General features: G+C 35.7%; 2 protein-coding genes and 1 long non-coding RNA gene across 3 annotated transcripts; 1 reads left to right on the top strand and 2 right to left on the bottom strand.

The window, feature by feature from the left end:
- Window positions 1-6,329: 6,329 nt before the first annotated feature.
- Window positions 6,330-7,365, bottom strand: LOC149659249 (uncharacterized). Its single transcript, XM_089844029.1, has 4 exons — window positions 7,143-7,365; window positions 6,983-7,062; window positions 6,573-6,792; window positions 6,330-6,494 (listed from the first exon to the last, which is right to left on the bottom strand). Exons 1-4 carry the CDS (start codon window positions 7,363-7,365, stop codon window positions 6,388-6,390), a joined length of 630 nt encoding a protein of 209 aa, XP_089700155.1. The 3' UTR covers window positions 6,330-6,387.
- Window positions 7,366-7,469: 104 nt separating this feature from the next.
- On the bottom strand, window positions 7,470-9,335 carry LOC149659248 (uncharacterized). The gene is made up of 3 exons (XR_016369826.1): window positions 9,082-9,335; window positions 7,664-7,878; window positions 7,470-7,588 (listed from the first exon to the last, which is right to left on the bottom strand). It is a non-coding gene; the product is annotated as an uncharacterized LOC149659248 (long non-coding RNA).
- Window positions 9,336-9,851: 516 nt separating this feature from the next.
- LOC149659247 (uncharacterized) lies at window positions 9,852-12,312 on the top strand. The gene is made up of 3 exons (XM_089844028.1): window positions 9,852-10,283; window positions 10,363-10,419; window positions 10,819-12,312. Exons 1-3 carry the CDS (start codon window positions 9,852-9,854, stop codon window positions 12,310-12,312), a joined length of 1,983 nt encoding a protein of 660 aa, XP_089700154.1.
- The last annotated feature ends 496 nt before the right edge of the window (window positions 12,313-12,808 follow it).

Genomic DNA, 12,808 nt, shown 5'->3' with positions numbered 1-12,808 from the left:
GTTTCCTCATTGATATAATAAGGTTTTTTCTTATTCAAATAGATGAATCATCAGTTAATTCCTCGATTTTTTACAACAAATTGGCGTAAAAGATCAATTGAAAATCCAATTGGCTAATTAGTTAATCCTAAATCTAATTAAATTTTAATTAGATAATTACCTCTCCGATTCATACTAATTAATTAGAATTACTTCTCAATTAGCACTAAGGTAATTAAATTTCAATAACCATTTTCAATTAGTAAATGTTGCTAATTAATTAGAAATTCAATTAGCTAACTAATTAATTAGCACAGCTCTGCTTTGACGTCGGGTACTTTCAATAAATCCGGTATTCCGTTAATGTTTTGTCTCTTCTGAGACGAGAAATTGGCTTTCAAGACTCCGTTGAACAAATTGACGAAAACCACAATTATCAAGAGATAAACTCCAACGCTGAAGCGAATCGCCAGTGACGAAGGAATATCGAAGCCTGCACCGACACAAACCAAAGGAACAAGATTTAGTGGTTGAAGGCACCGTTCATTTACTTAACTTTGTTGGACGTGTGGGTGTGTCTGTGTGCATTGTTACATCGAAGGACAGCGCGTTCGCGGTTTGCAAATCAAAGTAAACGTGTTTGCAATTTCTGGTCCGCATTCATACTTCAGGGAAATTCGAAAAAGTTGTATTTCACTACCTTAGATATTCCGCGTTTAATAGTGGCTTTAAAGTATTAAAGACGGTTTTTTTAGAACTCGGCATTCTCTCTCCATTGTCAATGTCATCTTATCTTTATCGATACTCGAAAGTTGTTCTCAGAACTTGCTTGTTAAATCTTATTATATCCACAACTTTGTTTATAAATAAACGTTTAACCACTAATTTGTGGAAAATGGATAGAAAATGCCCACCTCTAGGGTTTTTAGCCACTTCGTATGATGAACATCTACGATGTGGGTCTTAGTTTGACCTGGCCTCTTGTTGGCGGTGAAGGTAGTGGCGGCGTCGTGAAAGAGAACTGCCTTAGACAGTATAAAATTTTTCGATCGTCATTGAAGGGAGAGTGAATGGGAGAGATTTGTGGTGAGGTAATATTTTCGTTCGTGTATTTGAAAGGATGGCGATTATGATAGATTGGTTAAGCCATATACTTTCCCTTAAAAATTCCTCTCACCCGTCGACAATTAGAGTTTGACAGCTCCCCTCTTTCAACATTCAAAGAAATCGAGGGAAATTTTGAAAGCAAAAAAGCAAGTATTTACTGACGTTCTTTTTAGAATGTTCTTAAGGCACCGGGATTTTACAATTATTGGGTGTTTTACCGAATTATTTCTCTTTTAAACGCTTCTGGCCATAAGTTCATGTTAGAAATTTATAAGATGCGAAAATTATGTGTCGGCACAAGTCTATGTCATAAACTAAAACTTTCTGTACGTGTATTAATTGAGCGTTAAGTACGTAATGTTAGAAATTTTTAAGAAGCGATAAGTGTGCATCGGCATAAGTCTATGTTGTAAACTCAACGAGGGGATAATCATGAAACTATCTGTTCTTCGATTCGCCGGAATACTACAATTACGACATAAGTAATTATACTGGTAATAATTTTATCACTGTATAGGGTAGGGCATCGAGGGGCTATTCACAGTGATTTAATGCACGGTAAATCATTTAAGAATTGTAAGAGATAGAGCTATTCACTCATTAGGGTAAGGTATAGAGGGGTTATTCACTCATTAGGGTAAGGTATAGAGGGGTTATTCACTCATTAGGGTAAGGTATAGAGGGGTTATTCACTCATTAGGGTAGGGTATGGAGGGGCTATTCACTCGTACGATTGGGCTACTATTACGAGCCCTTGGGTCGTCTTGTTTTTTTCTCTTTTGGTTGGATATAATTTTAACTTTGCGCGTCCCCCATAGATGGCGTGGAAAATTTATAGATTTATACGGCATCTTTTGTGTTTTGTGTTTACGCGTGCGACGGAGCGAACAGGCAAGGGGGGCTCACGCTCGATTCGAAGTTTTTTCTCTCTCCAACAATTTGCTTGTGTGACGTCACACTAGACCACCGCGGCTCTGCTTGACATAGGAATCAAGGAGCGCTCTAAAATTTTGTAACTAACTGCCCCTTAATTTCCAAAATTTGAAAAGCCCGGCCAGGCCCGATAAATTGTTCGACTCTGCAGACTCGACCTTTTCCCAAAATGGCTCCGAAATAAAGAAAGAGTTTTTGAGCAGCGACGGACATCATTGATCCTGGAATTCCCTTGACTCTCTTGTAAATCATATCAATCATCGATAAGACTCCCATGACGCAAAGCAACCCGCTCCAAATCTGAAAAAAATGTTTTCAGAGAAGCAAAGTTTAAGAATTACTTTGTAAATAAATAGATGGCTCTGAAGCAAAGGGCTTAACCTTAACATCACCGGCACTAACAACAGAGTTTTTGAATACGCTTCACATACTTAAAGATATACATTCTACCAGAAGTGGTATGAGACTAGAAGTGAAGGGCTCTAGCATTGGTAATAGATCCTGGCACTAGTGAACAAATTTGAGGATTTTATGCCGCTTCCCACGCGCTAAAACTAGAGAGAGAAAAATTGGTCGAGTTCCAAAAACATTTCCTACCTCCTTCCCCTCAACCTAAAGCCGCAGAACACGGACCCGGCTCCTTGAATCTAGTTCGGCCGTCTACCACCGCGAGCGTCTCACGTTTTGGAGGGAAAAATTCTGAAACCGCCACTAGAGGGCCAACCATTTGTGTTTTATCAAGTCTTTTCACTAATGCCGAGTGAAGAATTTGGTTAGCTCAATACTTCTAGTATCATACCACTTCTGATTCTACTGATTTACACGAAGACCAAATTCTACATATTTTATATACACTCCATTCCAGAAGCAAATAATTTGGAACTGAAGGATAATGTTTTCCCGAATTGAAACTCGTGCCTCGACGACTAAATCTGATTGCTTGGAGTAGTTTGACATTTCGTAACTCTTATTGTTACGTTACGTTTGGTCATAGCTTACATGTAGGGAACGATTTCAAAATCACGGTGTAATCATTTTACACCAAAAGTCTTGGACCACAATAGCAGCCCACAAACTAAATGATGTGTCTTACCACACATAGCTGAAAAGGTCTTTTCGTCTACCCAACTTTCACACATAGTGCCCTTTCCGCCTAAAAATGAATCTCTCACTCTAGCTACCTTGCCCGCATTCCCTATCCTTCTCCCCGCGTTAACCCCAGAAAGGCAGAAACCGTAGTAAATAGAAAACCTTTTAATTTGAAACGATTTCAACAAATGGGCGTCGCTACAGCTGTACATCAAATTAAACCAAATTGTAGGGTTGCCGCGATACCAATGTTGTTTACCAATACTCCCAAGAGTTGGAGCAGGGGTCCCGACTAATTAGTTTTACGTCCGTCCGAAGTCAGATAAACTGCTGCAAACGCAAACAAATGCCCCAATGTAATTTTTTTATCGAAATTCTTTGCTTAATCGGTATCTAGCCACACTTGTTCCTGGCGTACCCCGGCCACAAACACACAAACAAACACATCAGTGCAAAGCAAGGTGGGGTTACATAACCACACCTAGCAAAATTACCTGTAAGTTAGCGATTAAAATTATGGAATAAAAAAATAACCGTAATTTATGGTATTTTATATTATAACAGGCTTATTACCGTGGTAATTTACGTAATTTAACGGAAAAATTTGTAAAATTACGGTTATTTACGTCGTACACTCTATACTTACACCTATGGAAATAGTTTTTAAATCGTTGAAGGCTCCGACTGGAGCAGCGTTGAACGTCACATGTTTGGCAGACAGTAATCTTTGATGGGCGTACATGAATGGCACTGTCCATGTTATGGACCAATTTTCACGCATTGAAAATTCGTAACTGATTGGCAATGCTGTCAGCTCCGCTTTCTGGAAATGCATATGAGAAAAACAGTTTGTAGCTGGCCCTTATTGGAAGCATGAAACAAGTTGAACTCATTCGCTTTAAAATTATCCAGTGAAATGAAAAAAAGGTTGAGACGTTATTACCCTATCTTGTGAATCAGAACACCCGCTGCGGGCCGAAAATAAGCGCTGGACACTGGACATTGTCCAATAAAAATATGAAATGTCCCATAATTTTTTTAAAAACTAAGGGGTTCACTGGACAGTTTGACCAATAAATTTTTGGATGTTTTGATAGCTTGACTATGGTGATGCGACACTATTTTGCACACTCTAGTGGACAATGTCCTATAAATTTTCAAGTCAAACAGGGCGTCATTGGACGCGTGTCCTATAAGAAATTTTTCATATTTCCGGCCCTGCGACCCGCATAGGTTTTACCGCTATTTTGGAGGCGCTCAGAGCGCACGATAATTTTGGTTGAAAATCGATAATTTTTAGGCTTTGGTAAGATAATTTGGCAACTTTTATCTGGCAACGCTGGGCTACAATAAACCGTAGAACAAATATGGCACCCGAACAACGCGGTTGTTGTTTCTCATTCTTAATAAACACTCGAAAGAACCAGCCATTATATTTAGTTTAGAGTGAAAGAAACCTAACTAATATAAAAGAACGTAAAAACATTTGAGCACCGTCACTCGGTCGAATTTTTCAGAGCAAGAAAGAACCATTCTCTGGCAGTTTTTGAGATAAGTGGAAAACGCGACGCGACTCTGGGCCAGTGTTTCACTCGTGTTCCCAGTGACGGACGAAAACTGGCCCAGAGTGCGCTTAGAGTGTTCTAGTGCAGTCGGTGGACATCGCTTTCAAGTTCTCTCTTCAACCCTTCAAGCCCTTTTTAAAGCTTAATCGATCAGTGAAGTGAGAATATTATTTTTCAATTCACGCGTAAGTGCAATATTTGAGCGCTAAGTTTTTTAGTCAAGGCGTTGCTTGTTACAATTTCGACGTCAATAGCGCGCTCTGGTTACATATTCTCCTAGCGAGATTTGCCAGAAGTTAAAAACAGCCTGCGCAGCGGGAGATGCGCACATTTTCAAATTTTCCTCTCTTATCTGGGCCAACGCTATTTTACAAATTTACCAAGGGTGTCTACAAATGCCTACAGTAGTAAAACTACTATTGTAGTCGTTTTCTGTTTATTTTAAATACAGTCCCGTTTTCAACACTTTCCTGCCTGAATATGCTCAAGATTGTCAGAAGGTCCTGAGGAAATTAATATTTAACTATCATTGATAATTTATCCCTCCTACGATATTATTGGGAATAGCACCTATAGGGGTTGGAATTTTACCAAATATGTTTATTTCAGTTAATTATGGCTAAAATTAAATCTAATTTGGTACGTATAATTTAATTCGCCGATACTCAATTTTTTATTACAAATAATTCTTAATGGCGGCAAATTGAGTTGTGTCTACAAGATTTAATTATGAAATAAAATTTTACCAAAATGATATTATTTAACTTAATTATCCAAGAAATTAAACATAATTGGGTACCTTATGTGGAATGATTGCGGTGTTCAATTTAAATGCAATTTAAAAGTTAGTTACGAGTTGTAATCATACTTAAGCTGAGGAAGGCAACAAGACTTTTGTAATCTTCCCGTACGGAAATTTTCTAAAGAACTTTCGTAGAGCTACCCCATATCACGTTTAAGTTGTTTTTATTGAAATTCTTTATAGAGTCCCTATAGCTTTTTTATATAGTTTTGGGCCAATTTTCTATAGAAATATTTTATAGAATTTTTGTGAAGTATTTAGGGTAGTTTTATAGATTTGTTTTTATTTTATTAATATAGGATTTTTAGGTTGTTCTTATGTCTTTATGTATGTTATTTTTATGGGTTGGGTATGTTATTTTAATGGGTTGGGTATGTTACTTTTATGGGTTGGGTATGTTATTTTTATGGGTTGGGTATGTTATTTTTATGGGTTGGGTATGTTATTTTTATGGGTTTTGTATGTTATTTTTAAGGGTTTTGTATGTTATTTTTAAGGGTTTTGTATGTTATTTTTATGGGTTTTGTATGTAATTTTTATGGGTTTTGTATGTACTTTTTATGCGTGTTGTATGTTATTTTTAAGGGTTTTGTATGTTATTTTTAAGGGTTTTGTATGTTATTTTTAAGGGTTTTGTATGTAATTTTTATGGGTTTTGTATGTAATTTTTATGGGTTTTGTATGTAATTTTTATGGGTTGTGGATATTATTTTTATGGGTTGTGTATGTTATTTTTATGGGTTGTGTATGTTATTTTTATGGGTTGTGTATGTTACTTTTATGGGCTCTGTATGTTATTTTTATAGGCTCTGTATGTTATTTTTATAAGATTCTTTATAGAATGACTTACGCAATTAGGCACAGAAAATACTTTATTAAAACCCAATTTATTGTTTAAAAATCATTGTAAACCTAAACGATTAGCTTATTATATTCTTCGTTTAATTCCTTTATTTTATTAGCAAGAGACTCCTTGATCTGGCGGCTAGTTGCGGTTTGAAACTTTTTTAGGGTTAAACCTGATATTTAAAATGTTTTTAGTTTAGTTTAGTTGAAGCCATTTTCGAGAGTGACATTAACTTTGTAGAGCAGCTTACCTATGATCGCAGAGATTCTATTAGAATCTAATTGCTTCTTCGGGGCAATGCCTTTATGGGCATTGCTGGATCTTCCAGTAATGGAGGAATTTATGTATTCATCTTGCTTAAAAAGCATTAGAAATAGTCCCCTAGCAAAAATTGTACCAGTCCTGCTCATTCGTAGCAGCAACGAAAGTTCTGACTTGTCCACAAAAATGTTTGGTGCTATCTCAGCTTTCTATATAAAATAATTGTTATATTATGACATCATCGTTCTCTTATCTACGTATATAATATCAATTCAAAAAGAAGATGGTTTACAGACAAAGTTGTCCTGAATTTAGTTTTTGATTGAGAGCTACAAACTAACGAAACTAAGTTATTACCTAGCGCACTATATACTTAAAATTAGAATTCATTTATATTACCATTTTTGTAGATTCGAGATCATTTTCAATTAAGTTTTGAACTGTGGTTGCGTTCACTTTCGATTGGGCCAAAACTTTTTCTACAATATTTTAAATTTTTAACAGGTTAGAATCACGACTTTTACATCACAGACCATGGAAAAAGATATGCAATACATACCCTTGTATTTTTCTAATTTATTTACAGTCTTCGCTAGCTTTCGGTCCTTTCTTTCAAATTCTTCCTTTAATTCCTTCAACTCTAATTTTAATTGTGCGTATTTCCTTTTATACCTGGGGCATTTATCACAGTCTTTAACTGTGTCTTTCTCCATGGCTACATATGCAGTATTCGTGGCTACAAGTGCAGTACTATTTTCCAAGGCTCCACTTACAATTTCCATTAGTTCATTTTGTTGGCTTGCTTTGGGATTACCCTGTATGTTAGAAACAAATATTTTTAAATATATATCTGGCAAAGGTCCTATTTTAAAATTTTAAGTACCGTTGACGGGCCAGATATCGAATCTACAACGTTCATATCTTCAGCTTGGATGTCTCCCCCATTGCGCCGGCAGTTGTCCTCGTACATGCAGGTCCTTTGTGCCTCCATGTCGTCCTGATTACCTAGAAATCCATCAAATATTTATTAGCAGGTTAGACTTGAAAGTATACTCTTTGATTGTATATAAAAAGACTTGCCATATCCAAGGAGTAAGCCAGGAGAAACTGGCTTCCCTTCTTCCCAAAAGAAGTCAAAGGTTCGGCCAATGTAATTTGTAGGGTTTTCTGCTATTTCTTTTCGCAAGGATTTGTTGGATTTAAAACACAAATCACCGTTCAAAACATCCCAAATATCTTCATTCACCCATTTCACTAGCGCGTATTGTTGAGCTTTTTTATTTCTTGACATGGTTCTAAGCAAGGTATTGTCAAAAATTGTCTTTGAGTAAGGTTTTTAATTTCAAAAATATGATAATTAAAAGGGTATAGGCAATAATTATTTCATATCTTATGTCGTTTTTCTTTGACTTTTATTGTTTATCTAAAATTACTCATAGCCTTAATAACGCCTCAGTAACAATTTAGGAACAACAAAAAATTCAAAGGGAGGGTGAAGAGGAATATGCAATAATATCATGGATAAAGAATGCGCGTGCGGAAATTTGTTTTCACGCTATAGGATCGGCAACTCCCTATCGAGAGCGACAGCTTATTCTCTATATACTCTGTTACAACAGCACGTACAAAGCTACGTTAAATTGAGACCAAGCTTTGCGCGTGCTGACAACCGATGTTGTAACAGAGTATATACAGAATAAGCTGTCGTTCGAGATAGGGAGTTGCCGATCCTATAGCGTGAAAACAAATTTCAACCTCACGCGCATTCTTTATCCATGGTAATATTGAAACAACAGAAATCGAACCTCTAAATACATCCTCCTTGATAAAATGCAGCTTTATATCGAAAATCCCTAGCTGCCACCTTCTGGCTCCCCCCCCCGCGTGTTTCTCATTTTCAACTTTGTGGGGAATTTTTGAAACACGTGCTAAGAAAACTCTCCTAGCTTGAATATCTATAGAACTGTGTATCCCCTACATGGGGGGAATGCTTTTTATACAAAGAATACAGCACGCCTTTTTCTCCATGGCCGTTGGTAGGGGATGACGATATAGAGTAGTGGCAGCTCCCCACTTTGAGTGTATTAAGCTATAAGGGGGAAATACCGTACCTATATAGCTATCTCAGTTGTGACGTCAGTGCGTAGGTATAACGTCACGGGCTTAGCTTTGAGAGTGGGTGGCCATACTTGGTACCGTTTTGCTTCTATGGGCAAATAGTATGGGTGACGTCACACTAAGGTTTCTGATATAGCTCTATAGGAACCGAGATAGGAACACTAATTTTATTAAATAATCGAAATAAGCCTGAGATCAATATCTTGATAAAAATTTGCCTTAAGAATAATAAATAAGGCATGTAAAACTAATCTTAAACGCGTATTAATTTAAAATTGCAAAGACAAGAGATATTAACCCCTTTCGGCTTTTACAAAGGATTACTTATTGCAATAATGAACTATACTGTAAACGAAAATAATACAAAAATTAAAACATACCTTGAATTAAGATCCAAAATCAGAAAGACGAAACACAAATGCTAAATGGGCCAGAGCCGCCAGAAACAATACAGTAAACTAAACCGCTAAACGTCCAATCGTCCACTCAGAGTCTCCGAATGGTAGTCGTCGTACGCTTTGTTCACCTTTCTCCCTTTCAAGAACGTATTCAAATACCAAAAAACCCACCGGTTACGCCTCCCCCCATCTTTTTCCCTTTACATCGTAGTTCTACTTTTTCTCGTTCTACTTGGTTGCGCGCGCCGAAAGCCGTTATAGACGTGGCATGGAGGCTGTATCGTATTCGATGTTGGACGCAAAACTTCTCATTATCTATGTAGTCCTTTTTTTAGGGGAAGTACTGTAAACATGGCTGCCAGTGCCAGTCATGAGGTAACGAGTTAAGCCGTCTGCTCCGCGAACTAAGCCGTTGATTCGATGAAAAACTCCCTTTTTTTCGAAATCCGGGAAATTTGGAGATTTAGTTGGGAAATATTTTCTTGGGAAATACGCTAAATATGTGGTAGCCATGCGGTTCAGGGGTGTTTTGTGAATCGAGCTCAGGCAGGAACAGGTTATTTATTTATTTATTTATTATCAGTTCAGTACAGGTAAGCTACTAGAGCTTGGTTAGTTATATCCTTCAAGATTATATACGAGATTTGCGAGTTGATATCTAAAGGCAATGTGCCACTAGGCCTTGTCTGTTTTTTAATCTATTATTCTACTAGTTGAGTTAGTCAACCAAGGCATAGAAATCAGATATAGTCATGCCTTATAAAAGATATTTATGGAACAGTGAAGAGAAATCTGGAATTCCTAGGCGGACAGAGTATAGAATACGTCGTCAAAAAAACACTTTTATTGAAAATGATGTGGAACCCGTGTTAAATCTTTCTGGAACAACAGGGCCAACAAACACGGGTGAAGATATTTTATCGAGTTCTGATGAGGATAGTGAAACAAAGTTTTTTACGGAAAATGAAGCAAAAAAAAGACGGATTAGCGATACGGATGGTACCTTTTTGTCAATGGGTAGTGAAAATGAAATGTTAAGCCAAACAATTAAGGACAGACCGAATGATGATGATTTTAGTTCTAATATGTCCTCTGGCACATCATCAGTTCATTCTGGGCGATCAAATTCAACTTCGTCTTGGGAAGAACAAAGCGTTAACTCGAACGCAGAAACAAATGATGACGTGAGTTGTTATATACTTTTGTATTATATACCTTATTATCAAGAATGGATTTAAGCTAATGAAAACATATCCATAATAGATTTTGTCTTTCGAAAATTTGGAAGAAAACGACGCATCCATTGTTTCTACAGAGCTGGTAAGTAATTTTGTTTATTAATTAATTGAATATATTTATTAATTTGTTCTTTTAATTAATTGAATATATTTATTAATTTGTTTTTTTAATTAATTTAATATATTTATTAATTTGTTTTTTTAATTAATTTAATATATTTATTAATTTGTTTTTTTAATTAATTTAATATATTTATTAATTTGTTTTTTTAATTAATTTAATATATTTATTAATTTGTTTTTTTAATTAATTTAATATATTTATTAATTTGTTTTTTTAATTAATTTAATATATTTATTAATTTGTTTTTTTATTTAATTTAATATATTTATTAATTTGTTATTTTAATTAATTTAATATATTTATTAATTTGTTTTTTAATTAATTTATTTATTTATTAATTTATTTTTTTCCTTTAAGGATGAAGAAATATATCCCGATGCTGCAGTTAATTTAAAACAATTCCTGATATTAGTTATGGCCCACATAGTTCGTTTCAAGCTTTGTAAAGAATCTACTGCCTCCCTTCTGAAACTGCTCTCATTTTTCTTGCCAGAAAAGTCAAAGATTCCTCGTACCCTTTTCTTATTCTATAAACATTTTGAGGCAGCAAAATCAAACTACACGTTCCACTTATATTGCAAAAATAAAGAGTGTAACTCCTATATTGGACTAACAAGTGCCTTCTGCAAACACTGTGACATTTATAACTGCGTGGAATCAGCTTTGGAAAACGGAAATTATTTTTTAGTTTTTTCTATTGAGGATCAAATACAAACACTACTTCAAGAGCGTGATAGAGGTGCAGAAACTATGAAAACTAATAGAGAACCAGCGTTTAACCTAGGAAGCGCTTATAAGAGTTTACCAATGGGGAAGTACGATTTGTCAGTCACGTGGAACACTGATGGTGTACCAGTTTTCCATTCATCAGGCTACTCCATTTGGCCATTGCTATACACTGTAAACGAATTAGACAATAATACGGTTCAACTCGCTGCTCTTTGGTTCGGTTGTGAAAAACCAGAGATGAACTGTTTTCTTAAGCCATTTGTAGACGAAATGAATAGGTTATCGAAGTTTGGTTTTATTTATAATCACAATGAAACAAGAATAACGGTGAAAGTGTTTCCAGGCGCTTGTTGTTGTGATTCTGTAGCACGTTGTACATTGCAAAACACAACTCAATTCAATGGTAAATATGGATGCAATTGGTGCCTTCATGAAGGAACATCCGTTAAAAAAGGAAATGGCCAAAGCCGAATTTACGAATTTAAACGGAATGTGGCAAGTAGAGATGCTCAACAAATGGCAAGAGACGCCAAAGACTCAATTCAAAATAAAACGCGAGTTAACGGAGTAAAGGGTTTTTCAATTTTAATGTTACTTTCATATTTTGATATTGTGAAGGGTTTTTCGGTTGATTACATGCACTGTGTATGCCAAGGAGTTGTGAAAGCTATTGCTAGTTTATGGTTTGATACTTCCAGTCACAAGGAGCATTACTATATTGGTAGAAATATTGAAGCTTTAGATAACACACTTCAAACTCTAAAGCCACCCAATGAAATCAGCCGATTGCCAAAATCTATTACTGAAAGAAAACAATGGAAGGCAAATGAGTGGCGGTCTTGGCTACTCTTTTATTCCCCACATGTTTTGAGAGGCCATTTGCCGGAAAAATTTTATAATCACTGGCTTAACTTGGTACTAGCCGTAAATATTTTACTGTCAAGTGAATTAACATTAGATATGGTGGATGAAGCAAGTTATTATTTAGAGCTTTTTGTTAAGAAATTCGAGAAGTTATATGGGCGAGAACATATGACGTACAATATACACCTGCTATTACATTTACCAGACACTGCAAAAAAATTGGGGACCTCTCTGGTTAGTTTCATGTTTCCAATTTGAAAACATGAATGGGAAATTAATGGCACTCTTTCATGGAACCCAGAAAGTTCCTATTCAAATAGCTGAAAAGTATATAATTCTTAGAAGAATGAGGCAGCTCTCTGAAAACGCATTCGCAAACAGCCGATGTTTAGAAGATTATTTACTTGATCTTCTAAGAGGTTACCCCTATCTTAAGAAAATAACTAAAATTGAAAGCAATACTTTTGCCCATTCACTTCCTAGGAGGTGCAAATTAAATAAAAAGCAGATTCTAGCCATCGAGTCTGACAGAAATAGGGATATTTCATCCTCTGCGTTAATATTTAGTTATGATAAAATGACAATAGGTGGACTAACCTTTTCAACAAAGTGTACGTCTAACAGAAACAATTGTGGAATTCAATTTAAGGATGGAGAGTACGGTTTCATTGATAGTTTTGTTAGTATTAAACAATGTGGCTGTGATAGTGATAAAGAGACATGTTTCTGCGATAAAGAGCATTTCATTCTTGCT

Source organism: Phalangium opilio, unplaced genomic scaffold (genome assembly GCF_054372755.1).
Source record: "Phalangium opilio isolate 3A_F unplaced genomic scaffold, DU_Popi_V2 ptg000073l_1, whole genome shotgun sequence".
Taxonomy (NCBI): Eukaryota; Metazoa; Arthropoda; class Arachnida; order Opiliones; family Phalangiidae; genus Phalangium; species Phalangium opilio.
The sequence above is the reverse complement of the archived record's forward strand: the minus strand, read 5'-3'. Positions and strand labels throughout refer to the sequence as shown.

Excerpts from the sequence above, each read along its gene's own strand:
- LOC149659249 (XM_089844029.1), bottom strand. The coding sequence starts at position 7,365 with ATGGAAATTGTAAGTGGAGCCTTGGAAAATAGTACTGCACTTGTAGCC. Across the intron at positions 7,063-7,142 it reads TAAATTAGAAAAATACAAGG|AAAAAGTTTTGGCCCAATCG; the intron begins GTATGTATTGCA and ends AAAATATTGTAG. Across the intron at positions 6,495-6,572 it reads TAGAATCTCTGCGATCATAG|GTTTAACCCTAAAAAAGTTT; the intron begins GTAAGCTGCTCT and ends TTTAAATATCAG.
- LOC149659247 (XM_089844028.1), top strand. The coding sequence starts at position 9,852 with ATGCCTTATAAAAGATATTTATGGAACAGTGAAGAGAAATCTGGAATT. Across the intron at positions 10,284-10,362 it reads ACGCAGAAACAAATGATGAC|ATTTTGTCTTTCGAAAATTT; the intron begins GTGAGTTGTTAT and ends TATCCATAATAG. Across the intron at positions 10,420-10,818 it reads CCATTGTTTCTACAGAGCTG|GATGAAGAAATATATCCCGA; the intron begins GTAAGTAATTTT and ends TTTTCCTTTAAG.